General features: G+C 39.2%; 1 protein-coding gene across 14 annotated transcripts in view; it reads left to right on the top strand.

Moving 5' to 3' along the window:
- The window catches only part of GK (glycerol kinase), a 68,994-nt gene that overhangs the window by 29,762 nt on the left and 12,365 nt on the right, over positions 1-26,867 (top strand). For 5 of the 14 annotated variants that reach the window (XR_014793693.1, XM_084869624.1, XM_084869622.1 and 2 more), the window contains exons 5-14: positions 201-284; positions 4,161-4,234; positions 6,990-7,127; positions 9,133-9,242; positions 10,218-10,284; positions 11,592-11,609; positions 13,852-13,887; positions 14,242-14,309; positions 20,759-20,801; positions 21,278-21,358. Coding sequence is in view for 13 of the 14 variants with exons in the window: in XM_084869624.1 (XP_084725750.1) it covers positions 201-284; positions 4,161-4,234; positions 6,990-7,127; positions 9,133-9,242; positions 10,218-10,284; positions 11,592-11,609; positions 13,852-13,887; positions 14,242-14,309; positions 20,759-20,801; positions 21,278-21,358 (719 nt within the window). In the remaining variant the exon portion in view is untranslated. The remainder of the gene's footprint in view (positions 1-200; positions 285-4,160; positions 4,235-6,989; positions 7,128-9,132; positions 9,243-10,217; positions 10,285-11,591; positions 11,610-13,851; positions 13,888-14,241; positions 14,310-20,758; positions 20,802-21,277; positions 21,359-26,867) is intronic. The other 9 variants (XM_084869617.1, XM_084869623.1, XM_084869626.1 and 6 more) reach the window with 3 other exon arrangements.

Genomic DNA, 26,867 nt, shown 5'->3' with positions numbered 1-26,867 from the left:
GACTCTGACTGGACTGCTTTTGTTCACTTTCTACCCTATGTCTCTTCTTTTTCTGCACTCAAATGTGTAGAAAAACATTCATTCCGATGAACTTGCCCAAGGGAATGAGCTCCCATTCCTTAAGTGGTCAACAAGAGAACACAGATTTTGAATCTGGCCATCTCTAGCATGAATTGCCATTATTTCTCCTAATGCTCCAGCCGCTCCAGTTTCTCCTGGCCCTTCAGATCCAGTTGCCGTTGTTCCCTCTGGCTCTTCAGTTCCAGCTGCTGGCCCTTCCTCAGGTATTGGTGCACTGGCTGTTGCTCACTTCCCGGCCTTCCAACTCAGGCATCCTGGGGGAAATTGACCACTGCCGCTGGATCTGGATCTGGCACTTCTGATCATTCTCAGAAATGACCTCCACAAGGGGCTTAGACTTCCAGCTTGGGGTCCTCTCTTTGGCTTTGGGTCCTTGCCTCTGCAAATCTAATTCTGCCATCTTAGCTTCTTTAATGAGCTCTAATTTTGGTGTGTTCTTAATTTCATTAATTTGGAGCATTTGTGAATTGCTTGGTGGTAGTATATCAGCCACTGACATTTTCTTTTCTCTTGGGCAGTCTTACTAATTCATTGTATGCATTCTAATTGTCTTAAGCTCATGGGCCATAAAAAAAAAAAGACAAAGTAAATATTAGGTCAGCCCTCTGTGATTACAGAATTTTCGAGAGCATCTAGTTCAACTGCCTTATTTTATATTTAGGAAATCCAGATCACATAGCTTCTTGGTGGCAAAGCCAGAAGACATAGAACTTGGATCTCCTGATTTCACACCCAGTGTTTTGACTCTTTGGTGGGGGGAGGGGACAGGAAGTACATTCTTCGGATACCACTGTGGATACTTCAAGCTTTCACATGAAGAGTAAAGTGCCCAGTTACTTAAGTGTTCCTTGTCAAGGAGCACCAGAGTCACAGACCCTGGGAATTACCTGATCATCATTACCTGTCTTAGTTTTGTTTTTTAATAAATGACTGAAACAAATCCAGTATCCTAAAGAACATGCCCTAGAGAAGAGGTTCTCAAGTTCTAGTATAATACTGAAGAACCTGGGATGTGTTGGTTTTTTAAAATATAAATATATATATTTTTATTGATTTAGGTGAGGAAGAGAGAGGGAGAGAGAGAGAGATAGAAACATCAATGATGAGCGAATCATTGATCGGCTGCCTCCTCCATACCTCCTACTGGGGACCCAGCCTGAAACCCAGGCTTGTGCCCAGACCGGGAATTGAACCATAACCTCCTGGTTCATAGGTTGATGCTCAACCACTGAGCAACACTGGCCCGGCGAACCTGGGATGTTTATGACAAAAGTAGAAACACTCGGGCCTTCCTTGCCTAGACCTGCAACCAGAATCCTGCAAGGTGAGGCTTCATGTGTGATTTCCAAGTTTTTCAGGTAGTTCTGGTGTGCTTTCTGAGTAAGAACAACTGCTATGGAGTCTAGCAGTGTTTCTCACAAGAAGTGTACTTCTGTGCCACCTTCCCAGGCCTATTATCCTAGAATTTCTGGGTATTGGGGTCATCTTTAAGCTCCCTAGTGATTGTTATATCCATTAAAATACAGAAGAATGCTGATCTAGAAGGCTTTGAGTCATTCAACAAAAGGCTTAGAGCAATGGCTTTCATGTCTCATTCATTTCCCTTGGCAAGAAATATATTTTGCATCATGATTCAGCAAACCCACAGAGCTAAAACAAAAGTTTCACAAGCCAGTACTTATCCTACCAAGTTCAGTGAGCTCTGATATTTTCAACTCTAATCCAACCTATTTCGTTTTTTAAAATAGGTCATCCAAGCTCATTAAATTGCTTTTAAACCCCTAACCCACTGTAGTTTAAAAAAAACAACTGAGAGCCGAAACCGGTTTGGCTCAGCGGTAGAGCATCGGTCTGCGGACTGAAAGGTCCCAGGTTCGATTCCGGTCAAGGGCATGTACGTAGGTTGCGGGCACATCCCCAGTAGGGGGTGTGCAAGAGGCAGCTGGTCGGTGTTCTCTCATCGACATTTCTAGCTCTCTATCTCTCTCCCTTCCTCTCTGTAAAAAATCAATAAAATATATTTAAAAAACAAAAACAAACAAACAAACAAAAAAACCCTGAGGGTCAAGATATTAATTCTAACTCCCAGGTTTAATACTTTTTCCTTCAAATTGCTCTACTTTTCCCAATTACTCCTATTGAGCCATTAATACCTGCTTGCCCCATGAGGAAAATCCACTTTGTCAGTCATACAATACGTCCACTGTGTGAAAAGTGGACTGCCCTTGTTCCCTGGACATGGCACATCTTGCCAACTCCATGCTGCTGCTGCTAATAGCTGTAGTAATCACAGTGCAAGTAATAGAAAAAACTCAGCCACACTGAAAGAAAAAAAATTTTAAGTAATTATTTTGCTCATGGAACCAGCAATCCCGGGGTAGCTTAGTTCAGGTGCTGATTTATTCCAGACTCAGTCACCCGGATCCCCACAAGTCTGTTCCTGGGATGGCTCCAGATGTGGCCGATTGAATTCTCTCTCCCGGAGGGCAGCAGGCCCCAGCTACACACTGCCAATCTGAGCTGAGAAGAGGGACTCCTGCATACTGAGCACAAATCTCAGTGTGGCTGATGAGACCACATGGCTCTCTTCTGAACCTACCGCTGGGGTCTGGACAGGATACTGGACACAAGGGTTTTGACCTCTCAAAACCCAGGCATGAGTGCTGTCTGCTGGAGGTGGGGTAGAATCTCAGGCAAACCACATGGCAGAGGATGAGAGAAGGGTGCTTGCCTAAAGAGAATTGGAGATAACTTCTCCCAGGAAAAAGATGAATGGGTGCTGGGCAGCCAATGCAGACGTCATCTGTAGGCTGTGTGTTTGCCTCCCGTTTCCTCTTTGGCTCCCATTTCCTTGGTTGTGACAAGCCTTTGCTTGCTGCGTTTTAACACCCGTGGAAACCAGTAGAGTGTCCTGAAGTTCCTGGTTTAAATCTCAACCCCGGGATTGCTGTAGCCACTGTCAATCCAGCACAGACAGTACTCAAGGGAAATGACAGTTTAAGTCATTAGAAATAATTGATTAAAATTCACTACCGGAATTTCACTGGTTTTTTTTAAATGAAGAGAAAGAAGTAGTAGTGACGGGTGACCCAAACTAGACAATAACCATCAGTGTTTGAAGGTGTGGTGGACCAACCTGTACAATCTTGCCTTGTGTCCTTTAAATAGACCATGGGAGTAATCAGAGCACAGTCAGTGCCTAAAAATACCTAGTGACCACGAACACGTTAAAAGTTAATAAAAGTCAAGTACAAAACTTAAATCCGGCAAATAAAGCTCAGCCGATCCTATTGGTTACCTTTCACAATCGCTGTCTGTATCATTTAATGTTTTCTCTATCTCAAGCCTTTGTCATGAAGCAGAACAGAAATGTTTTCTAATAGGGGATCAGAAACTGAATGATAGTTATTTAGTTAAAAATAATGTTCTGCTACAATGGAGGGTTTTTGTGTGTGTGTGTGTTTTTACAATCCAGCATGGAGAAAGAATGGTGAAATAATTCTTTTAATGATTCCAGGTTCTTGTCCACCTTGAAAGAATTTAATGTGATTAAGAGTTTCATACATAAGAGAATCAATCTTATTTTCCCCTAGATAATCGTATCAGGTTCTCTAATCTGTAACAAATTGCTCCCAAGTTTTCAAACATATGTGCTTTATACACAATATGGTGATCCTGGGCTGTGCATTCTGCCTTGGCAACTAGCTTGATTACCATTTAGATTTTCTCTTGCACTCATGTATGCTTAGAAAATCCATATCCAAAACATTTTTTGTTTTTTTTTGTTTTTTTTTCTCTCTACAAAATGGATACAAAATAAGCAATAAGCACCCTAAGGTTTGTACTGTTCTCCTAATTGGGTTTGTGATTTTGCATAAAAGCTTAAAATTCTCACTCTTAAATTTAGTCTCCTCTAACAATATGCCCATTCATTTCTAATTTTCTAATTTCTGTCTTTTGAAAGCTATAGCATTTTAATTGCTTATGGAAACTAATCAGTCTCCTGTCCTTGACAGTGATTAAGAACTGATTTGTTTTTAGTGAAGTTTTTCATGTATATTAATTTTTTTTATCTATAGTTTGGCTTGATCTAAGAACCCAGACTACCGTTGAGAATCTTACTAAAAGAATGCCAGGAAATAACTTTATCAAGGTAAGAGATCTCTTCAAAAGTATACTATAAAAATGCTCATTTAAAAGGACTATTTGGGCCTTACATCTTACTGAGCAATAGTTATTTGATACAATTTATAGAGTATGCTTTGCAGATAGTTGAGGACAAATCAAGTCATTTCTGCCTTGCCTTGTGATTGATTGGAGGCATAATATTCTAAGATTGGTTGGCTGCAGGGGTTTATAAAGTACCCCTGTGGTTTAAGCCATATTACCCAAGGTGTGCTTCCTGTAATTGAACCGTGCCTTTGAAGAAATCCATCCCTCTTGCCGAAACCGGTTTGGCTCAATGGATAGAGCGTCGGCCTGCGAACTGAAGGGTCCCGGGTTCGATTCCGGTCAAAGGCATGTACCTTGGTTGCGGCCATATCCCCAGTAGGGGGTGTGCAAGAGGCAGCTGATCGATGACTCTCTCTCATCGATGTTTCTATTTCTAACTATCTCTCTCCCTTCCTCTCTGTACAAAATCAATAATATATATATATATATATATATATATATATATATATATATATATGTAAAAAGAAATCCATCCCTCTTGTTTTCTACTATCCATCAAAGAAAGTTCTGGGCACTTTTTAGTGTTTAGGCATATGGATTCAGAGAGAGAAAGTAGAAGATCATTTTATTGATTTTAGAAAGAGAGAGATTGATTTTAAGGCAGGAAGGGCAGAGAGAGGGAGAAACTTCCATGTGAGAAAGAAACATTGATTGCCAACCGTACATGCCCCAACCGGTAATCAAACCTGGCCTCTTTTGGTGTACTGGACAAAGCTCCACCCAACTGAGCCACACTGGTCAGAGTCATTTTATTGACCTTTTTTTTAAACTAAATATTTTTAAAATATATCTTGTAATTGATTTTTAGAGAGAGGAGAAGGGAGAGGAATAGAGCAATAGAAACATCGATTGGCTGCCTCCTGCACACCCCTCATTGAGGATTAAGCCCAAAACCCAGACATGTGCCCTGGCGGAGAATCAAACTGGTGACCTCTTGGTTCATGAACCATATCTCAACCACTGAGCCACACCAGTTGGGCTATTGACCTCTTTATTGAACACTTCCACTCTCTTCATATGCATATGGCTAATGAAAAATGGCCTGGTTTTCAGTCCTTATGTTGGTTGATCTCTCTTCAGATAAATGGATAGAGAATTTTAGAAACAGGCAATTTTCTTAGCAAGGTCAAGACCAGATTCCCCTAGTATTCAAAAGGAAGTTCTGTTTTTTATTTATCCCTTTTAATTTTTCCTTGTGACAACTTCTTGTGGTTCTTGGTTTTAAAACTGATGTTCGAATTCTATTAATTTCAGGATGCATGGAACAGATTGACAGCTCTCAGAGGGGAGGGGGGATTGGATAAAAGAAGATGAAGAGATTAGAGAACAAACATGCATAGCCTATACACACAGACCAGTGTGTTGATGGCCAGAGGGAAAGGGGAGTGAGGGAAAGTTGGGTGGAGGTGGACAAAGAGTGGGGGAATGGTGATATCTGTAATAGTGTCAACAATAAAAATAAAAGTTTGTTAAACTCCTATTAATTAGAGCAGTTTAACAACCATTACCTGCTCCCACCCACTCAAATAACTTCTGGCTACTCCTGAATATACCCTTGTCATTTTCTATTTTGTTCTCTTTCTCACCCTATCCAATCTTGACCCTTATATTTAGGTACATTGTACTCCCAGGGATTCATGTTTTTCTCTCTAACGCTATTTTGAGCAATTTTTACACTTTCTACCTAAGTTATGAAAATGAGATAATGCATAGTACCTCACTATTAGTTTTGTGGGAGAATAATCCCATAAATTATTTCCTTTCATCATGTTTGATCATTTATCTATTTTTTTTTCCTAGGGAAGCTAGAAGCCCTAAGTTAATACTCTTAATTTACAGGCTGCATTAAAGTATTAAATCCTTTGGTTTGAATTTCCTTACCAAACATATCCATAGGAAATAAGAAGGAAAAAATATCACTTTTTGTAGTTAGGTGATAAATGAAATATGGGATATGGAGGGATATGGAGGGAAAAGATAGTTGGCATTATTTTGATGTGTGTATTTTCTTAACCACTAATAAAAATTTGGTATTTAATATGGAAACAAAAATAAGAGTTGGACCTGATTCATTCTCAAGATTAATAAGCCATGTGTGTTTTATTATTACACTTTAACCTTAATTCGATTCACTTTCCCTCTTTGTTTAATTTATTCGCTAATCTAGGCAACTACTTTCTTACAGAGAGCTGCTCTGTTTTGCTTTAATCTGTGTCTTTGAGCTTTACTTATTCTCCACTAATTTTATACTATATTATTTGAATATGAATGTGTGTAAATATATATTTATAATGTAAAATTTTATACACATCAACATAATGTTGATATACAGTACCCCATCATTATCGATAGTTTCAGTATCACTTTCATGGAATATAAAATAAAAAGCAAAGCTTTGGACTAAGTCATCGCAGAAGTCTAGATTACAGGGTGTTGTGTTATTTCCTTTTCTCTTTACCTTGCTACGTGGATGCTCTTTGAACTGCAAACGTATCACTGATCTTTGTTCATGAATATGCTTTCCTGTGCCAGGAGATCGAGTACTTTTACCCATAATACCATGCATAGAGTTGCCTATTTAGGGCAACTGGATATTTTGTGATTTGTGGGGGTTTGGGGTTTGGCGTTTTGTTTTATTTTAAACTGCTATGAATTTAATTTGCAATTCTTTTCAGTCCAAAACAGGCCTTCCACTTAGCACTTACTTCAGTGCCGTCAAAGTTCGTTGGCTTCTGGACAACGTGAAAAAAGTTCAAAGGGCTGTTGAAGAAGATAGAGCTCTTTTTGGGACTATTGATTCATGGCTCATTTGGGTATGTTTCAGTAGATGCAAGTACGGAAAAAATTTAAAGACACTTTTTAAAACTGCCTTGCCTACTTTCTGTTTTCTATTAGTAGTTCAAACTTTTCTGTTGGCAACTTTTATTCAGAAGAGTCACCGAAGAAATAGCAGAACATTTCAGCCTTCCTTTGAGAGGCATTTTTGCTTACTTCATCTTTCTTTTCCCTCTTGCTTTATATCAGTACAAATGGAGGATGATTACCCAATCATCTCATGTATTATCTTTAGAATAAGTGATTTAGGTAATTAGTAATCAGTAATTTAGGTAGCCTTTTTCTCTTGTCTACCATAAAATTTTCCACTAGGCACTTCTTAGAAGAGATGATTATTTAACATAATAAAATGCCTAGGCTACTTTTATCATTTGCTTTCAACATTACACAGCTGTCTGTCTTGTATTGAATTAAGTGGTAATATGAAAAATCATAGTGGAAATTTCTTTTTGCCTAAACTCAACATGGATAAATAGAAGCACAATTTGGGAACTGTGAACTGCAGGGTACTCAAGGAAGCATATCCCGCACCATGATGTCTTTCTCCACTTTTATTCCTTTCTTTTTGTTGTTTTTTGTTAATCCTCACTCGAGGACACTTCCATTACTTTTTAGTTAGAGTGGAAAGCAGAGGGAGAGACACAATTGGTTGCTTCCCAAATGTGGCGCGCGCCCCCCCCCCCCCCCCCCGACCCAGGGCCTGCAACATCAATCAAACCAGAGGCCCTTCCATCCAAGGGCTGACACACTAACCACTGAGACAGCCAACCTGGCTAGAGCCTAGTATTCCTTTCTTACCTCATTACTTCCCCATAAAAGAAATCAGCATTATTATTATTAATAATAATAATAATGATAAACATTTAAATCATTTTTAAGAATTAAAATAAAAAAGCATCAGTGCTTTCCATTCTGGGCCAAGGGTATTATAACATTAGAGTTTAAAACTTTCAAGATAATGTGCTTGCATCAGCGCAAGCACAGCCCAATGAGAATTGCTCCAAAACAAACCAAAAAGAATAGCAGCAGCACAGAGTTTAGTCAGATCCTGAGAGGCAGACATTTCAATGTATTTCACTTTGCCAGACTTAGTAAGACACTGCATTTTCCAAAGATAAAAGGATGAAGACAAAAGTGATTTTTTTAATCAACTAACTAGTTCTGTGCTAATATGGTAGCCACTTGCCCTGAAATGTGGCTAGTCTGAATTGAGATGTGCTGTGAGAGTAAAATACACATTGGATTTCAAAGAATTAATATAAAAAAAAGGTAGAATTTGCCCAGCTGGTGTGGCTCAGTGGTTGAGCATCTACCTATGAACCAGGAAGTCCCATTTCAATTCCCAGTCTGGGCACATGCCTGGGTTTTGAGCTTGATTCTGTAAGGAGGCAGCCAGTTAGTGATTCTCTCTCATTATTGATGTTTCTCTCCCTTTCTCTTCCTCTATGATGAAATCAATAAAAATATATTTTAAAAAATAAAAAATCTATAATAATAAAAGTATAATATGCTAATTAGACCAGACGACCTTCTGGAGAAGCTGGGGCTGCTAGGGAAGCCCAGGTCCTGGATGCCGGAGGGAAGTTGGTGCCAGCAGCTGGGGGAAGAAAGTCCTACTCTTGCACAAATTTCATGCATTGGGCCTCTAGTAATATAAATAAAAGTAAAAGGGTACAATGTCTCAGTAATACTTTTTTTTATGTTGAAAGGATATTTGGATATATTGAGTTAGATAAAATATGTAGTATGAAAATTAATTTCACCTGCTTCTTTATGCTTTTCAAGTGTAGCTACTAGAATAATTTAAATTACAAATGTAGCTCACATTATATTTCTATTTGACATTGCTGAAAACTAGAAAATTAAGGAATTAAAATGTGTCATTGTGCTTTATATGCCCGGCTGCTGATTATGGCCCTTAACAAAATGTAAATAGAATTGCAGATAAGTACAGACTTAACATGTCCTTTTTATTCTGTCTAGTGTCTGACAGGAGGAATCAATGGAGGCGTCCACTGTACAGATGTAACAAATGCAAGTAGGACGATGCTTTTCAACATCCATTCTTTGGAATGGGATAAAGAGCTCTGCGAGTGAGTTGTGTTTTCCCCTAAAGAACAGTTTTCCAAATAGGTTAACTACTTATAAACTAAATCTTATTATTTTCCAACAGCAATGGAGCACTAAACTTTCAATGGTGGTATTTCTAGTACAACATGCAACATAGACTTGTGTAGTCTTTTAAGAGAGACTATTGTTGCATGTGCAATAAACATGCCAAATTAAATAATTGCCTTGATTATTCTCCAAGGAAGATTAGAGAATCTAATCTAAAAGGTTCTTTTAGAACAGTACTTTGGTTTCTGTGTGCTTTTTATTTACTTTTACTTTTTATAAATATATTTTATTGATTTTTCACAGAGAGGAAGAGAGAGGGTTAGAGAGTTAGAAGCATCGATGAGAGAGAAACATCGATCAGCTGCCTCCTGCACACCTCCTACAGGGGATGTGCCCGCAGCCAAGGTACATGCCCTTGACTGGAATCGAACCAGGGACCTTTCAGTCCCCAGGCCTACGCTCTATCCACTGAGCCAAACCAGTTTCAGCTATGTTTTATTAATTGGCTTGAATAAAATTAGAATGTTAAATATCTAGTCATACAACTATGTTATGCTAGTCTATTTGTTACTATTTAATTTTATACTCAAATACATCCATTTACCAATTGTTACTTACATTTAAGAAATATATTTTTATTGATTTTTTACAGAGAGGAAAGGAGAGGGATAGAGAGCTAGAAACATCGATGAGAGAGAAACATCGACCAGCTGCCTCCTGCACGCCTCCTATCGGGGATGTGCCAGCAACCAATGTACATGCCCTTGACCGGAATCGAACCCAGAACCCTTCAGTCCACAGGCCGACGCTCTATCCACTGAGCCAAACCGGTTTCAGCTGTTACTTGCATTTTTACCTTTAAGTGAATATAAATGTTTCCAGATATTTATTTAAAACAGTGTTAAATACCCAACCTTATCTTATTGTTGTTATTTTTTTTTTTCTTTCAGATTTTTTGAAATTCCAATGAAAATTCTTCCAAATGTCCGGAGTTCTTCTGAAATCTATGGCTTAATGGTAAATATATATTTCCATTTTCAAAATTTTACTATTCAGAATTTAAATCAATTGTGTAACATTTGATAGTTTGAGGGTTGTGACTTCTCTCTGAACATTGGTAGAATATAACTTAAAATGTTAGTATTTACAATGGCTTTATAACTTAAAAATCATTGATTCTTTACCAATTCATTTTATATTGTATAAACTTGAATTGGCTTTTCTTTGAGTATTATACTTTTGAAGTATTATTGGGATAGTCTAATTACACAGGGTGGCATGGGAATATTTGATCTATTCTTTTAATCCAAATAACTGTTTAGTAGCTGTGGTATCTGCTTTTAATTTATAGGAAGGTCTCTTCGCATTTTAGTGGTGTTCTTTTTTTCTCTTGAATCTCTTCTTTTAAATTTATTTTTTATTTAAATATAATTGGCATATAATCTCTTTTAATGGCCAAACCATATTTTAGATTACATTCTTTGTCAGCCTGAGCAAAACTTTAGCAAAGAAACTGAAAGCAAAGAATCTGTTTCTGATATGTGATGGCTAATTAAACTATTCTATAATGGACATTTTTGCTTTTGCTTTCATTGAAACTCAGAGAAAAAGTAGTTTCAGCAAAAAAAAATCGCTTAGCATCATTGAGTATCTCTGATTACACATCAGGGATGAAAAGCTCTAGGAGGATTCAAACTGATGTTTGGACACAAAAATCTGGAATTTATGCTAAAAATTAAGAATACATCTAAGAAAAATTGCAGAAAAAATAGACATGGCAAATATTAGAAACTCTTTTTGTAATTTTAATAATAATTAAGTTGAATACTAAGTGCTTGAGCAAGAATTCTTAAATGTTTCATTCATAATAAAGCCTTTTACAGCAATATGCAGTTTTTAAAACTATTTTTTAATTGATTTCAGAGAGGGAGAGAGCAAAAGAAATATCAATGATGAGAGAATCATTGATAGGCTGCCTCTGCATGCCCCCCACTGGGGATCGAGCCGCAACCGGGCATATGCCCTGACGAGAAATTGAACTGGTGACCTCCTGACTCATAGGTCGATGTTCAACCACTGAGCCATGCAGGTTGGGCCAACATGCATTTTTTTAAAGGGTTAGTCACTGCTTATCTGTAGTAAAAATGCCTTGATGCTTTTATAGCTATCTACAAAGTGACTTGAGTCAGTGGGGGAAAAATTGTTCTTGAGAAACCGTTTCAGAGGATGGTTGGAATAAAAAACAAACGTTTAACTGGCTTCGTTTTCTCTTGCATTTAAAATATGATGCTTCTGTCCCTCTTTTTCCCCCTTGCTGACTATAGAAAATCTCTCATAGCCTGGTGAGTAGGTTTCCCACCAATTATTCTACCCATTCATTCGGAAAAGATACAGTGCACTTCCATTTAGTGTTAAACAAACGGAAGTCCATTTACTAAACAGTTCTCTAGACTCACAACTCTTCAAATTATTATAAGCTCTAGTTGAGCTTTAGGTTTTTAAAAATTTTCAATCTTATATGTTTGTTTTTTAAGTTTTCCATAAGACTGAGAGTAATGTTTCAAACTAAAAGACATGGGTAGTTTCCTGGCATAAGAAATTCTGATGGCCCCCATTACAAAGTACAGTTGTGATGTGCTTTGGCTTTAGCATAATAGATAAATTAGATGTGGCTCTGAAATGTCCTAAACATCTACCTTGTCCAACCTTTCAGACCAGTTAGTTGGAAATGCACTGTCGCTTTTTCTGCATGCTTCACCAGAGGATGTTCCCAGGAATCTTCCAGAAACCCCTCCTTGCGAAAGAAAAAGGAACTCTTTCTCTGCCTGACCTCACATAGTAGATCCTGCTGGTACAATAGTTTGATAATAATATAAGCAAAAGCACCTTTTGCTATTTAAATATATTAAGATATACAGCCTCTAGGTTTTCTGCTGGTTCACTTTTAGCCTTTTATGAAATTTACCCTTCACTTAATATACAGCTTCAGTAAGTAAAATAGCAGGTCTTGAATTAATAGGAGAGTAGGGGAGAACTAGAATATCCACTCTCTGAGGATGTTTTCTATCGTGTAAAGCAAGCATGTCAAACTCAAATAAACAAGGTTTAAGTTTATGTGGGCCGCAAAAAAGCAAAAGATTCTATTTTCATAGAAACGTGGGTTTATTTAAATAGAGACATGCTGAATACAAAGGGCTGAAATAAATGACTAATCGTTAGCATAAAATAATAGAACATTTTAATAAAAATTAATATTTTTTCTTGAACATTTTAACTTACCAGACCCTGAATAACTGCACAGATTAATAAGCCTAATGCAAATAAACCTATTTTTCTTGTTCTCCGAAAGCGAAATATTTCCTGTTGTGCACACCAAACAAGTCAGTACAAGACTAATGATGTGGCAATCCGCTGCTAAAATATTCACTGCTGGTATTAGTGGAGAGAAATGATGCGCCTGTGTCTAAGGGAAATGAATGCAACACAATTCTAGTCATCAGTCATTAGCGAATGTTGTAGTTTGTTAATAATTATGTATAACAGGATATTGTAAAAATTAAGTTACGAAATTTTTATTAAAACATTTCTTACATGCCATTATATTGGCTGAACCGCATGTGGCCTGTAGGCTGCGAGATTGACATGCTTGTTGGAGAGGGTTTCCACGTATTATGCTATTATTTCCTTATCATCAGAGCCATATGAGGTGGCTTCTGTTCGTACCCTCACTCTAACACATAGGGGGCCCAAGGCTCCCCAGAGGCCAGGAAACTGGCCCCCAAAGTGGCAGACTGAGGGGTGAGTCCAAGCTTTTGTTTGGTACACTTCCTAGTACATCACACTTACCTCGGGGAACACATTCCTTTCCCTTAATTCCTTAATACTAGTACAGATTGCTTTGTGTTAGTGCGTCAGCCATTTAAATCTTGTTTTTATTCCTGGAATGCTGGCTATGCTTGATCAAGATAAAAACCCCTGCTCAAGATATAAATGATCTCTTGCTTATCTAAACTTAAGGAATGATGTTGGCTATGAACTAGTAGTACCCAATACCTGAACACTGCTGTGTTACTTATTTTAAGAGCTGTGTGAGCAGGAAGAATAGTTGGTAAAATGCAGTCTTCCAAAATAACTAAGTTCCGTGCTGGTTTCGTAGCTATTGATATGTTCATTTGAAAGAATGTGTTAGTCTTTTCTTAGTAATGGCTATAATAGCAAAGAGCTAATGGATGTCAGCGTTTATGTAGCCCAGGCCCCATTATGTAGATAAATAAATCGAGGCACAGAGAAGTTTCAGTGGCCTGCTCAGTGGCTTCATACTTACCAGCAGGAGTAGAGCCCAGGAATCCTGAGCCTCCCAGTCCAGTGCTTCATGTCCATTCTCCAATGCCATGTCTCTTCTTGTCATTTTAGGAATGTGTCTCATGTCTGTCTCTGAACCACTCATGTAGTTGAAACACTTGCTTTGTCTTGTCTGCCCCACATGCTCTGGCATGTCACTGTTCATGTTCATTCCCATAGCAGTTACGTTCGTAGAGCCAACCGTTTGTGATTACTCATAATCCGTTTTTAAATTTTTAATAGAAAGCTGGGGCCTTGGAAGGTGTGCCAATATCTGGGGTAAGTTTCACCGCCTAACATCTCCCTGCTGCCTCCCCACCCTCACCCCTTCCTTGTTAAGGCTTTCCTGTTATATTTTAATCTATCTGCCCCTTTAGCAGCAAAATCAGCTAATTCTTGTTCTCATGTGGGTCGAGAATCTTTTGAATAAATTAATTCTTATGGTCCCTTTCCCTACCTATTGTCTCATAGGGGTATTAACACCTGAGAAAATGGCCAACTGGAGGCAATGCAAAAAAGCATAAATAATTCATTCCTTGATAAATAAAAAAGGAAAGATAAATTCTACGGCTCTTATAAAAAGGAAATGAATGATATTGTCTTAGTGTCCTTTCTTGTCATTTACACTTTCAGTGTTTGGGGGACCAGTCTGCTGCCTTGGTGGGACAGATGTGTTTCCGAGATGGACAAGCCAAAAATACGTGAGTAAGAAACAGACCAGAGGACCAGTGGTGTTTGGTTTTTCCCTTTGGTGCTTTGAATGAGGAAAAGCTTCTGATGTTTATCCAAGCTGAAAACCAATAGCTTAAGAGTTCCGATAGAATATGTAAATTTTTTTTTAATCCTCACCCGAAGTTATTTTTCCATCGATTTTCAGAGAGAGTAGGAGAAAGAGGGAAAGACAGAGAGAAATATGGATGTGAGAGAAACACGTCGATTGGTTGCAACCGAGGTACTTGCCCTTAAGTTGCGTTGGTGGTATAGTGGTGAGCATAGCTGCCTTCCGAGGTACTTGCCCTTAGCCGGAATTGAACCCAGGACCCTCCCTGCAGATTGACACTCTGCCCACTGAGGGCCATTCATTTTCCTTCATCTCCTTCAAAGAAAATATACTACGCCTTATGTAAACACATTGGCGAGGCTTGTGAAGACCTTAATTTATAAAATCCAATACCTTTTCCAATCCAGAAACTAAATTTTGGTTTACAGTATTTTTTTAAAATATATTTTATTGATTTTTAACAGAGAGGAAGGGAGAGGGATAGAGAGTTAGAAACATTGATGAGAGAGAAGCATCGACCAGCTGCCTTCTGCACACCCCCCACTGGGGATGTGCCCGCAACCAAGGTACATGCCCTTGACCAGAATTGAACCTGGGTCCCTTCAGTCCGCAGGCCGATGCTCTATCCACTAAGCCAAACTGGTTTTGGCTGGTTTACAGTATTCATGCCTCTTTTGGAGAGGTTGGCAGGGACATCTGAGCAGAAGCAAGGAAGAGCCATGTTTTAAACTACAATTTTCAGCATTGTTCCTGCCCTCGACTTTTTCACTGTAACCAGAAAGTCATATTTCTGTGGAACTTTCCATGCTATTCTCCTGGCACTGTGTTCTCTCCATTATCTGGAGCTTCCCCTTTGACAAGAGGCAGAAGGAATGATAGAAGTAGAGATTTGGGGCATTTTTCTCCCAATCTCATCTCCTTACTACTCACACACATAGAGTCCAACAAGCCTCATATCTAAGAGTAACAAGATTGCTCCCACTGTAGGAGGAGGAAGAAGATGTTCCGAGAGGTTAAGCTAAGAAGTGACAGAAGTGATTGTTGCACCCAGACCCATCTGATTTGACTTTGCCAGGCTCTTAACCCTCTTCAGTTGATTGTCCCCTGGGTCATAAAGATTTCCATAGGTCTGGCCAGAGATTATCTATATGTAATTGTTCTTTTCTTGAGAATTTCCTAAATCTCCCGGCAATGTTTAACTTCAGTGATTAAGTTAGTCTTTTGTGACTACTGGAATGTTGAACATTTTCGATGAAATGTTCTTGTTGTCTAGCGGGTCAGCAGTCCTCGTGCGAGAGTGTGAGAGTTCTTTTGTGCGTGGGGGGGAGATAATGAAAATTCTTTGCAGGTCATGCATGATATCCTGAGGTTGCCATGAACAAGAGAGCTTGATCAGCATGGGCCTGGAAACATATTCTTTGAATTCTAGGTTTCAGGCAGCTGAATCAGGAGTCAAAAATGATAGAAACCCAGGCTCTTCTACACACACACACACACACACACACCCCGCCCCACACACCCCTTCTTTCCTCTGTGACAGGCACACTAATGCTAGTTAATCAGATGCTATCTCCCTTTGTCAAGTACTTAACATAGTACCCCAAAAAATGGCCTGATTTTCTTCTTTCTATTCCTCTCCCCCTTCAACATTATCAGCCAAGCCCTGAAAATGATGAGTTTAACTAAGGGAGAACTAATTGGGTACCTCTGCAGCCACTGCGGTTTGGCGAAGGGAAATTGCAAATTAGATCTTTGGGCACATATTTCTCTTTCTAGGAAGGAAGAATGCAAATATACAGTTAATCATATTGTAAATGAGAACTTCAGGGCATAACAAACTTGGAAGTATGGCTGTTGCATTCCAAAGGGAGGAGAGAAAACTCACAAAAGATTATGTTATCAATAAGATGTTTTTATTTTTTTGTTCTTGGTGGGGCCATGTATCTTTTTAAAAATCTTTATTGTTGACAGTATTACACATGTCCCCATTTCCCCCCATTGACCCTTTCTAGTCCACCGCAGGCCTTCACCACTCTGTTGTCTGTGTCCATGGGTTATGCAGATAAGCATACAAGTTCTTTGCTTTATCTCTCTCCCCCCACACACTCTCCAACTCCCCCCCCACACACCTTCCCTCTAAGATTCCAGTCTGTTCCATCTTCTACCTCTCTGGATCTATCAATAAGATGTTTTGAGTGATATTGGCAGGTGCTTGGACCACTAAACAAAATGCAAAATGGGGAAATGGAAGACTTTGTTCAGGGACAATAGAGAACATTCAGGTTGGGAAGGGGTGGAAAATAAGGTCAGGATCAGGTTGGGAAGCCCTACATTCCAGACTGAGGAGTTTTTTGTTTTTTTCTTCATTTTTTTAAAACAAGAGAACACATCCATTTTAATTATTTCCTTTTCAGTAAGTTCAAATCCTTGAGGGGTACAGCATCACACAGATTCTGTGTCCAGTGGCCTCAGCAGGAAGGTTGCTTCAGAATTGGCATGAACCATGCCTCTGTTTCCATGAGCACACATTACCTTTCCCCTGATGACTCTGGTTTTGTTCACTTCTTTATTTGTATTTTTAAGGTTGTTTTGTTTTTGTGTTTTGTTTTGTTTTGTTTTGAATGAACAGGGATTATTTGACCATGAATTTTTCTTTAAGAAAAATAACTTAAGATAGATTCCCCCTCTCCCCAGAGGCACTAAGGGTAATAAATGAGGCCTTTTACCTCCTTCACAGCTTTGGCCAGGGCCACTCCCTGTCCCACTGTGCACCGTCTTTGGCACACTTCCCCATGAAGTATAGCAAGAACCTTTACCTTCACAGAAGTTAGGAAGGGCAGGCATCTTTTTGTGATGTTTGTGAGCACAGGACAATCTTGAGGAAGGCTAGATAGACCAGATAAATGCTGAAAGCACCCTATCTGTTGGATGACTGGGAAGAAAGAATAATAAAAATTTAAGAGGAAAATAATTGCCCGAGTACTGCTTTGAAAGCTGTAGTCTCAATGTAGCAAGGGAGTCTCTTCATACATTGCTAATGCTCATTAATTACTTAGTAAGTGTGCTAACTTAAGGATTCACTTCTACTAAGTGCTTGGAGCCTTCACATCAATGTTGTACTTTTGAGACTTGTACACCAGCATTCATATGACCAATGTTTATATGAGTGCTAAATTGATGTAGATTCATACTTTCAAAGTATGAAAAATCTTAAATTTCCATTTTTATGAATATTTATTAAAATGTAGACCTTCGGATATATAGCCTTTACAGTGTTGTGGGGGGGAAAAGGTATAAGTGATTTAGGTGTTTTAACTTGTTGATGTATTACTACTGTACTTAATATTATTTTACTGGTGTTTTTAAAAACGTAGATATTCATTAATCCCATGCACCCTGAAAGTGTTAGTTGTGCATCAAGCAGGCTGAGAATATATTGGGTGTCCCCCAAAAATGTATACTCACTTAACAAATGATAGCTCAATTGATGTTTCTTTCTTTTCAGATTTAACCCATTAGGATTAATTATTACTCAAAGTGTGGCCCTAACCGGTTTCACCTAGTGAATAGAATGTCAGCATGTGGACTGAGCGGTCCTGGGTTCGATTCTGGTCAAGGGCACATGCTCAGGTTGCAGGCTCAATCTCCAGTGTGGGGCATGCCGGAGGCAGCCAATCAGTGATTTTCTCTCATCATTGATTTTTTTTCTCTCTCCCTCTCCCTTCCTCTCTGAAATCAATGAAAATATATTGAAAAATAAACACAAAATTAATTAATTAACCAATAACAAATATTAATAATTATTAAATGTGCATATACACATTTAATTTTGTGAGGCACCCTATATTTGGGTGAGAAGAGATAGAATGTCTTGGACTAATTTATATATATTAGTATATGTGTTTGTATCCTATATAATAAAAGGCCAGCGACCATAACAGCTTAACAACCAGAACGACTGATCGACCAGTTGCTATGAGGAGCAGTGACCACCTCTTGGCTCCTCCCCCCAGCCCACAGGCTCCAATCGCTGGATGGCCAGTGGGGAACCATGGGGGAACTGGGTTGGGTGGTGGTGGGGTGGGGACTGGCGAGTGGGCAGAAGATGGCCCTGATTGCAGGCTAGGCCTAGGGACCCTACCCGTGCACAATTTCGTGCGCTGGGCTTCACCCTTCAGAGAGTAAGGGTGAGAGATCGAGACACACAGAAACATCTCTATATATAAAAAGCTAATATGCTAAGTGTCCATCCAGGTAATGATGTCATGTAGCAACACCTGTCTTCCTCTTCCTAGGGACTAGCCTCCTTGCAGTTTCTTCATTCCAGGAACACTACTTGCTTTATAGCCAGGTGCAAACATTTACACTTTAACCAAATGTCTGTGAAGCATTTTCCATTGCCACATCTCATTTGATCTTCACAGAACTCCTGGAGTAGGTAGATGGGAGACTCTGTGGAATCCTATTTTCATTAGCCAGAAAACAGAGATTTAGAAAGCTTAGAAACTTGACCAACTGAAAAGAAGTAAGAAATAATGGACCTTGAAAATGACTTCAGGTTTTCTCACTGCACAGAATATAGGCACACACTGCTACAGTTAAATATTTTACCCTTTGTTTTCCCTGTGTGATCTACAATAATAGTCTGCTTCGTGTTGATATTTACTGCTGTGTTACTAACAATTACCTGAAAGAGAAGTTGTGGTGCTTCACTGGGCTGGAAAAGCTTTACCTAAATCAGAAAGCAGGTCTAATTAAGCAAGTTTATTCTATATCTATAAAAGGCTAAGTTGACTTGTGCGTGCACAATACTTAGAAAGCTCTTGGCTGGCACCGATCGCACGTGTGTTTCCATCTGTCATTGTCTATCATAAATTTGATTGAAACTTCTATTATAGAGAAAGGGTGAATAGTGATATTAAAATATCTCTTCTAACCTATTTCCTTTCAATGTGCATAAATTTGTGCACCAGACCACTAGTCAGTGATAAAAGAGAATCATGGATTGGCTACCTCCTACACACCCCCTACTGAGCCCACAATCCAGTCATGTGTTCCAACCAGGAATTGAACCATGACCTCCTGATCATAAATTGATGATCAACCACTGAGCCGTGCCGGCCAGTTTGGCTAATTCTTATTCAGACCAATGGTACCTGGAAAAATGTTGATGGGTACAAAATTACCCTCAGTTTCTATTTGCTCCATAAGACAGAAGCAGTAGGTGGGATCTGTTGACATAGTGCTGACTGGATAAGCTACTGCTGAGATTCCTCTGTGACAGAGCAGAGCGCTCGGCCCATGGAGAGGGAATCCTTAGCCCAAGTAGGACAGCTTGTGGAAAGCCAAAGGTTACAATCACAGCCAACTCAGTTGAAAACTGTTGCCCTGTGCCCCTTACTGGAATCAGTTTATGCTGCTTATCTGCCTGGCACAAGTCAAAACTACTCATGTCCACATGCCAGACTTGTTGCAGAATCCAAAGCTTATGCCGATAAAGCTGCACAGAATAAATTCAATTCTTCCGTGGCAGCTCTGTTGCATCTTGACCCTGGCTCTCCAGGTGGCTGTTAGAATGTGCACTCTTGCAGAGGGAATGGGAAAGCTAGGCCTGAGTAGTAGTCTTTCCCTGTATGCCACTCCTATCTCCACAGTCCAGCTATACTTTCCCATACTCTGCACTTGGACTTCTCTTTGTGCCAGAAGAGAGTGGTGTTTCTGTTTGTGACTATTCTATCTAATGATGGAACTAAGCTGGCCTGCCCCATTGATGAATGGCTATTAGTCACAATGCTTCACTCCACATGGATGAGTAGCAATGTCACTGTGACTGAAGGTAGAATTAGTTGTAATTCAGTGATTATTTATAAACAGCCCTGGGCTATGACTGACTAAGTACCGGATGCCATCCCTGCCTTTTACCATTAAGATTACACTAGTCACATTTTCTTCTAGACTGATCTTTAAAAGATGTTTCCAAAAGGAGTATGTGATACTTATTAGCTGTTGGAACTCTTCTAAAACTTTATTTTTTAATGTATTTTTCTTGATTTCAGAGAGGAAGGGAGAGGGAGAGAGAGATAGAAACATCAATGATGAGACAATCATTGATCGGCTGCCTCCTGCACGCCCCACAATGGGGATCGAGCCCACCACCGTGGCATGTGCCCTGACCTGGAATCGAACTGTGACCTCCTGATTCATAGGTCAATGCTCAACCACTGAGCCATGCCAGCTGGGCCTAAAACTTTAATATAATGACTTTTATTGTACTAAGTGTCAGTTTGAGTAATTTGTATTAGTGTTTCACTGCTTACTTTTGATAAAATTGACGTAGTGATTTTTTGATTATTCTTCCCCCAATTATAGGTATGGAACAGGCTGCTTCTTACTATGTAATACAGGCCGTAAGGTGGGTTTTTTTTTTTTCCTCTTCATATTAAAAGATGGGTGAAGGTCTTCTTTAACTTCATATGAATAAATGCTTGAGCATAATTTGCCATTAAATTACTTTTAAGCTGCAGCTCTTACTCAATCTTTATCAGGGTTTAATTAAGAACTCAATGATGAATATCACTAAATTTGAATGGTTCAAATAAGAACCATTCTAAGTTCTTTGAATTTTATATGTTTTTTAGTGTGTTGGGGGGATATGTACCTTGGGTCCTTGTTAGATTCTTAATGCAAACCTAATTTGGAACAAGGGATAAACTTGTTGTACTATTTAAGTGTATTGTTCCTAATACTGGTAATTTTGACTAAGATAGATTTATTTTTAAAATTATTATATTTATTGAATTACATTATACCTAGGTTATTTTAACTTTAAAAAAATATGCTGTCTTTTCATTTTCCTGACCACATGAAGTCTTTTTCTCTTTCCTGTAGTGTGTATTTTCTGAACATGGCCTTCTGACCACAGTGGCTTACAAACTCGGTAGAGATAAACCCGTATATTATGCACTGGAAGTAAGTATTTTTCAATCAATATGGGTAACATGACACACAATCAAAACTAAGAAATAACAGTGTTTTCTAACACCTTTTCTGATAATTCTTAATATATAGGACTGAAAAACTTTTCTTCTTGACATTTGGTTGAATGGAAGGAACCTGGGACGGAAATAGGGGTCAGGACTCCCAGGAGACCTTGAATATATTGGTTACTCAGTTCTTTTACCAAATAATTGTGGGACCTTAACCACATTGCTATTATTTAGCTGTTCACAATGTAATATTTTTATATTTCTAAAATACAATGAGGCATTAATTTGCTCTAATATTTCTTTCAGTTTGAAAATTCTGGTTTTTAAAAAATATATATTTTTATTGAATTCAAACAGGAATGAAGAGGGAAGGAGGGAAGGAGGGAGCTGGAGAGAGAGAGAGAGAAACATTGATGATGAGAAAGAATTATTGATTGGCTGCTTCCTACACACCCACACTAGAGATTGAGCCCACACCTGGGCATGTGCCCCGGCCAGGAATCAACCAGGATCTCCTGGTTCATAGGTCAATGCTCAACCACTGAGCTATGCCGGCTGGGTGAAAATTCTTTTTTTTATGACTATAGTGCCCCCATGTTCCAAAGAAAAATACTGGGCACAAAAGGTAGAGCAGCTTTTCTTCATGTGTGTCTCCATAAAAATAGTTTGTGTCACATTTTAATGTGGGAAATGAAGTGAGAAGATTTATCTCACTTCATGAAAGTGCCATCTTTCACTGAAAGCATTTGTTTCAAAACATGTTTGTAGATTCTAGTAGGAATATCAGCCTAAGTCTGTAGGGCTTTGTGGTAAGTGTGTATTAAAAACCTTAGAAACACTTACTTCAAAAGTCAAAGAAGCAGTACCCTTTGTAAAATGTTTCTGCCTGGCCAGCATGGCTCAGTGGTTGAGCATCGACCTATGAACCAGGAGGTTGCATGTGCCCCAGTTACATGCTCTATCCCCAGTGGGGTCATGCAGGAGACAGCCGATCAGTGATTCTCTCTCATCATTAATATTTCTCCCTTCCTCTCTGAAATCAATAAAAAATATATATATTATTAAAAATCAGATACTTTTTTTTTTTTAAATCATCATCCAAGGATATTTTTTCCCATTGCTTTTTAGAGAGGGGGGAAAGGGAGAGGGGAGAGAGAGAAACATTGATGTGACATGAGAGAGACAAATCTACTGGTTGCCTCCTGCACATGCCTTACCTGGGTCTAGGGAACTTGCAACCAAGGTAAGTACCCATGACCAGGAACTGAACCTGAGACCCTTAAGTCCACAGGCTGATAGTCTAACCAGCCAGGGCAATGCATTTCTTAAAAATATTTCTTTACAATTAATTTTAAATACTCCCTTGTATTATGCAAATATGTTATATGATATGAAAAGTTATTGAGACTTGTTTCCTGGGGTGGTATCTATCGATATATATATAAAAGCCTAAGCAACCAACTGTAGCTATGACACGTAATGACCACCAGGGGGCAGACGCTCAATGCAGGAGTTGCCGAGCTGTGGTGACTTGGCAGCTGAGGTGAGGCACCCGGAACCAAAGGAGGGAGTCCGATTCCGGGGTGTGTCACCCAAGGACTGCCCTCTTGCACTCTCAGACCCTTCGGGGATGTCAGAGAAATGGTTTCGGCCTGATTCCCGCATGCCAGGCCGAGGGACCCCACTGGTGCATGTCCACTGGGCCTCTAGTCCAGGGGTCCTCAAACTTTTTAAAGTAGGGGCCAGATCACGGTCCCTCAGAGAGCTGGAGGGCCGGACTATATGAACTACTAATTCCTACTGTAACACCTCGGCTGCGCTCACTGCCCAAAATACCTGGCGGGCCATAGTTTGAAGACCCCTGCATAATTTGCTCAAAAGTATTAGATTTGCTTTTAGTTAAAACGTTTTGTTTTTTTTCCGCCAAGACTGGCTTGGCTCAATGGATAGAGCTTCGGCTTGGGAACTGAAAGGTCCCGGGTTTGATTCCAGTCAAGGGCATGTACCTTGGTTGCAGGCATATCCCCAGTAGGGGGTGTGCAAGAGGCAGCTGATTGATGACTCTCTCTCATCGATGTTTCTAACTCTCTCTCTCCCTTCCTCTCTGAACAAAATCAATTTTAAAAAAAGGAAAAATAAAATAAACCTTTCTTTAAAAAAAAAACAAAACAAAACACATTTTTTTAAATTGTTAAGTGTAGAGCATGTGGAGTTTTAGTTTATTTCAGTTATTTCTTGCCCTCCCCCTATATAAGCACTGTAATCTCTGCCCTAACCCCTTTTCTATGGATAATAAGAGCATTTGTGAAACACTTGATCTGCGTATTAAAGGTATCCTAATACTTCTCAGAACTTAAACTCTTACAAGCCCTTTCTCCCTTTGTTTCCCCGCATGGAAAGCTCAGTGGATAGAACATTGGCCTGTGGACGGAAGGGTCCCAGGTTCGATTCCAGTCAGGGTCGAGTACCTTGTTTGCAGGTTCTTCCTTGGCCCGGGTTCTGGTCAGGGACTCATGCAGGAGGCAACCAATCGATGTGTTTCTCTCTCATCAATGTTTTTCTCTGTCTTTCCCTCTTTCTTCCACTCTCCCTAAGAATTAATGAAAAAATGTCCTTGGGTGAGGATTAAAAAACAAAACAAAAAAACATTCATGTTACATGGTTTTTAAATTCTTCTTAGTTCTGGGCTGCCTTCATTGCATGTATTCCATTTTGCCAGTGTCTTCCAGAACAGAATAGAATATTCCATATGCAACCTGATGTAAATCTAGGGTGATTTGGGCATCTCTGACCATAAACACTACTTTGGCTGCTCTAGCCTGAGAGTTCATTAATTTGATCTGATAACCTCATCATATCCTTGGCTCCAGGGGCACATGCTAAAATATCTAGTGCTTTTCCAAATGAGTCATTGTCAAGACATGCCTGCTCCATTCTGTACTTGCACAGATCTTTTGTTCCTCTAAATTCAGGTCTGCGTTTCTTCCTTTTAAATTTCATCATAGTGATTTCAGCCTAGGCCAATACAGACTGAATTCTTTTTCACTCTATTCTGTTACTCTTCCAGTGTTAGCTCATCTGGAGGCTTAATAAGCATATTCTTTCTGATTTTGTTTCAATTCATGTAACTTTGTTTCAATTCATAAAATTTTATTTTTATTTAATTTTTTTTTGAAAATTTAGGATTAATTTTTTATTTAAGTATACTATATTCATAAAATTTTAAAGCAGAGAGGGATAATAGATTTAAGTGACAACAGGCTTTGCTACACCCTGCTCTCCCCTTGTTTTACACACATGAGGAATCTGAGAGTAGACAAGTGAAATTGGAGTCACTTGGCCAAGGTAACTTTTGACAGCCAGTAACTAGCTGATCCAGGAGGCAAATATCCAGGTTATTGGGCTTCAAAATATAGATGGATAAGCCACCTCACTGTGCCTTTTCCTTCCTTGAAAATCTGGACTCCAGTCTCCCAAGTCTAGTATTTTTTATTTGTTTGTTTTTTATTTACTGAGAGAGGAAGAGAGAGATAGAGAGAGAGAGAAAGAGAGAGAGAGAGAGAGAGAGAGAGAGAGAGAGAGAGAGAGAGAGAGAAACATTGATTTGTTGCTCCACTTTTTTATGCATTCATTGGTTGCTTCTCATATGTGCCCTAACTGGCCATCAAACAATTTTTAAAAAATTAAACAAACAAAAAAAGAAGGCAGGGATTAAAGCTAGATTGTTAACTCTTTTTCTAACAAATAAGTTACTGCTTTTCTGTCAGTGCTCACAAAGCATATATTCAACACTCATTTCTTTAATTTGACAGATTGCTGTTAGGCTTGGCAATTTTAGGTATTAAAACTTTACTTTCGCCCTGGCCAGTTTGGCTCAGTGAATAGAGCATTGGCCAGCAGACTGAAGGGTCCCAGGTTCTATTCTAAACAAAGGCACAATGCCTGGGTTGTGGGCTTGGTCCCCAGTAAGGGGCGTGCAGAAGGCAGCTGATCAATGATTCTCTCTCATCACTGATGCTTCTATGTATCTCTCTCCCTTGACCTTCCTCTCTGAAATCAATAAAAAAATATATATTTTTAAAAGGATAATTACTATTATTAAAAAAATTTTTTTAAACCTTTACTTTCCACCCCTTTTAAAAACTGAAACTAGCTATCCATCTTAGTTTTTAGTCTTTTTTTATTTCTCTCTGATTTGGAAGCTACAAAATGCATTTCCAATATTTGTGTTGTTTTGTTTTTCTTTTATAGTACCTTAAAAATTTTAAGGTATTATTTCATTTCACAGTTGTTTAGTATTCTTAACCTCTTGGCCATTTGAAGACCCCACCACCTCCACCAGCAGTCATGTTGTTGTGCTTAGTTTTTATTTCCCCTTTTTCTTGAACATGCAATAATTAGTCCTTTTTTTCTTTTCAGTTAATAGTAAATCATATTTATGAGTCTGGGTTGGTAAACCTGTTATTTATTTTGTCCTCTAATGTGGGGATCTACTGAGCCAAACCCGGCTAGGGCCCTTCTGGCCATTTTTAATGCTGATGAGACCTTTGCTGCTCTTATCTGTGATTCCTTCTTGTTTATTATCTGGGAGTAGACATTATCTCCTTATTGTGGATGTTCTATAGTTTTACTAGGACATGCCTGGGTTTGGATTTATTTTTATTTATCCCCTTAGGTACTTGGATACAATTCTGGAAAAATTTCAGCAATTATCTCTTCGAATATTGCTTCTCTGCCATTATTGCTATCCTCTTCTGAAACTGGAAACACCCTCCCTATTTCTTTTCTTCTTTCTTTTTTAAATATATTTTATTGATTTTCCACAGAGAGGAAGGGAGAGAGAGAACTAGAAACATTGATGAGAGAGAAACATCGACCAGCCGCCTCCTGCACACCCCCCACCAGGGATTTTTATTTATTTATTTATTATTTTTATTGATTTTTTACAGAGAGGAAGAGAGAGGGATAGAGAGTTAGAAACATCAGTGAGAGAGTATCATTGATCAGCTGCCTCTTGCACACCCCCTACTGGGGATGTGCCCACAACCAAGGTACATGCCCTTGACTGGAATCGAACCTGGGACCTTTCAGTCCACAAACCGATGCTCTATCTGAGCCAAACCGGTTTCAGCCCTCCCTGTTTCTTAACTGCCCTTTTATATGTTTTTAATCTCTCTGTATTTCTGATGAGTTTCTCAGTATCTACCTTACATTTCCAAATTCTCTCTTTAAAACAAATAAAACAAAACCTTCTGTTATGAAATATAAGTCGCATATGGGATGTGAGGTCGATCTGGCTGCGACATCTGTCACCCCATTGATCGCCAGGGTTGATTCAGCTGATCTGGCTGGCTACAGGGGTGTCCCCCTCCTCCCTCACCGATCCATGTGCGTCCCTCCCGAAGCTGCGCGCTCGGTCGAAGAGGACGACTTTCCCCCAAGAGGAGAGGACCGGTCTTCGGTCAAGGGTATACGAGTAGCTGCGCTCCTCT

This window comes from Pipistrellus hanaki (genome assembly GCF_964339955.1).
Source record: "Pipistrellus hanaki genome assembly, chromosome: X".
Lineage (NCBI taxonomy): Eukaryota > Metazoa > Chordata > Mammalia > Chiroptera > Vespertilionidae > Pipistrellus > Pipistrellus hanaki.
Note: the sequence above shows the minus strand (reverse complement) of the source record. Positions and strands in the feature narration are given on the sequence as shown.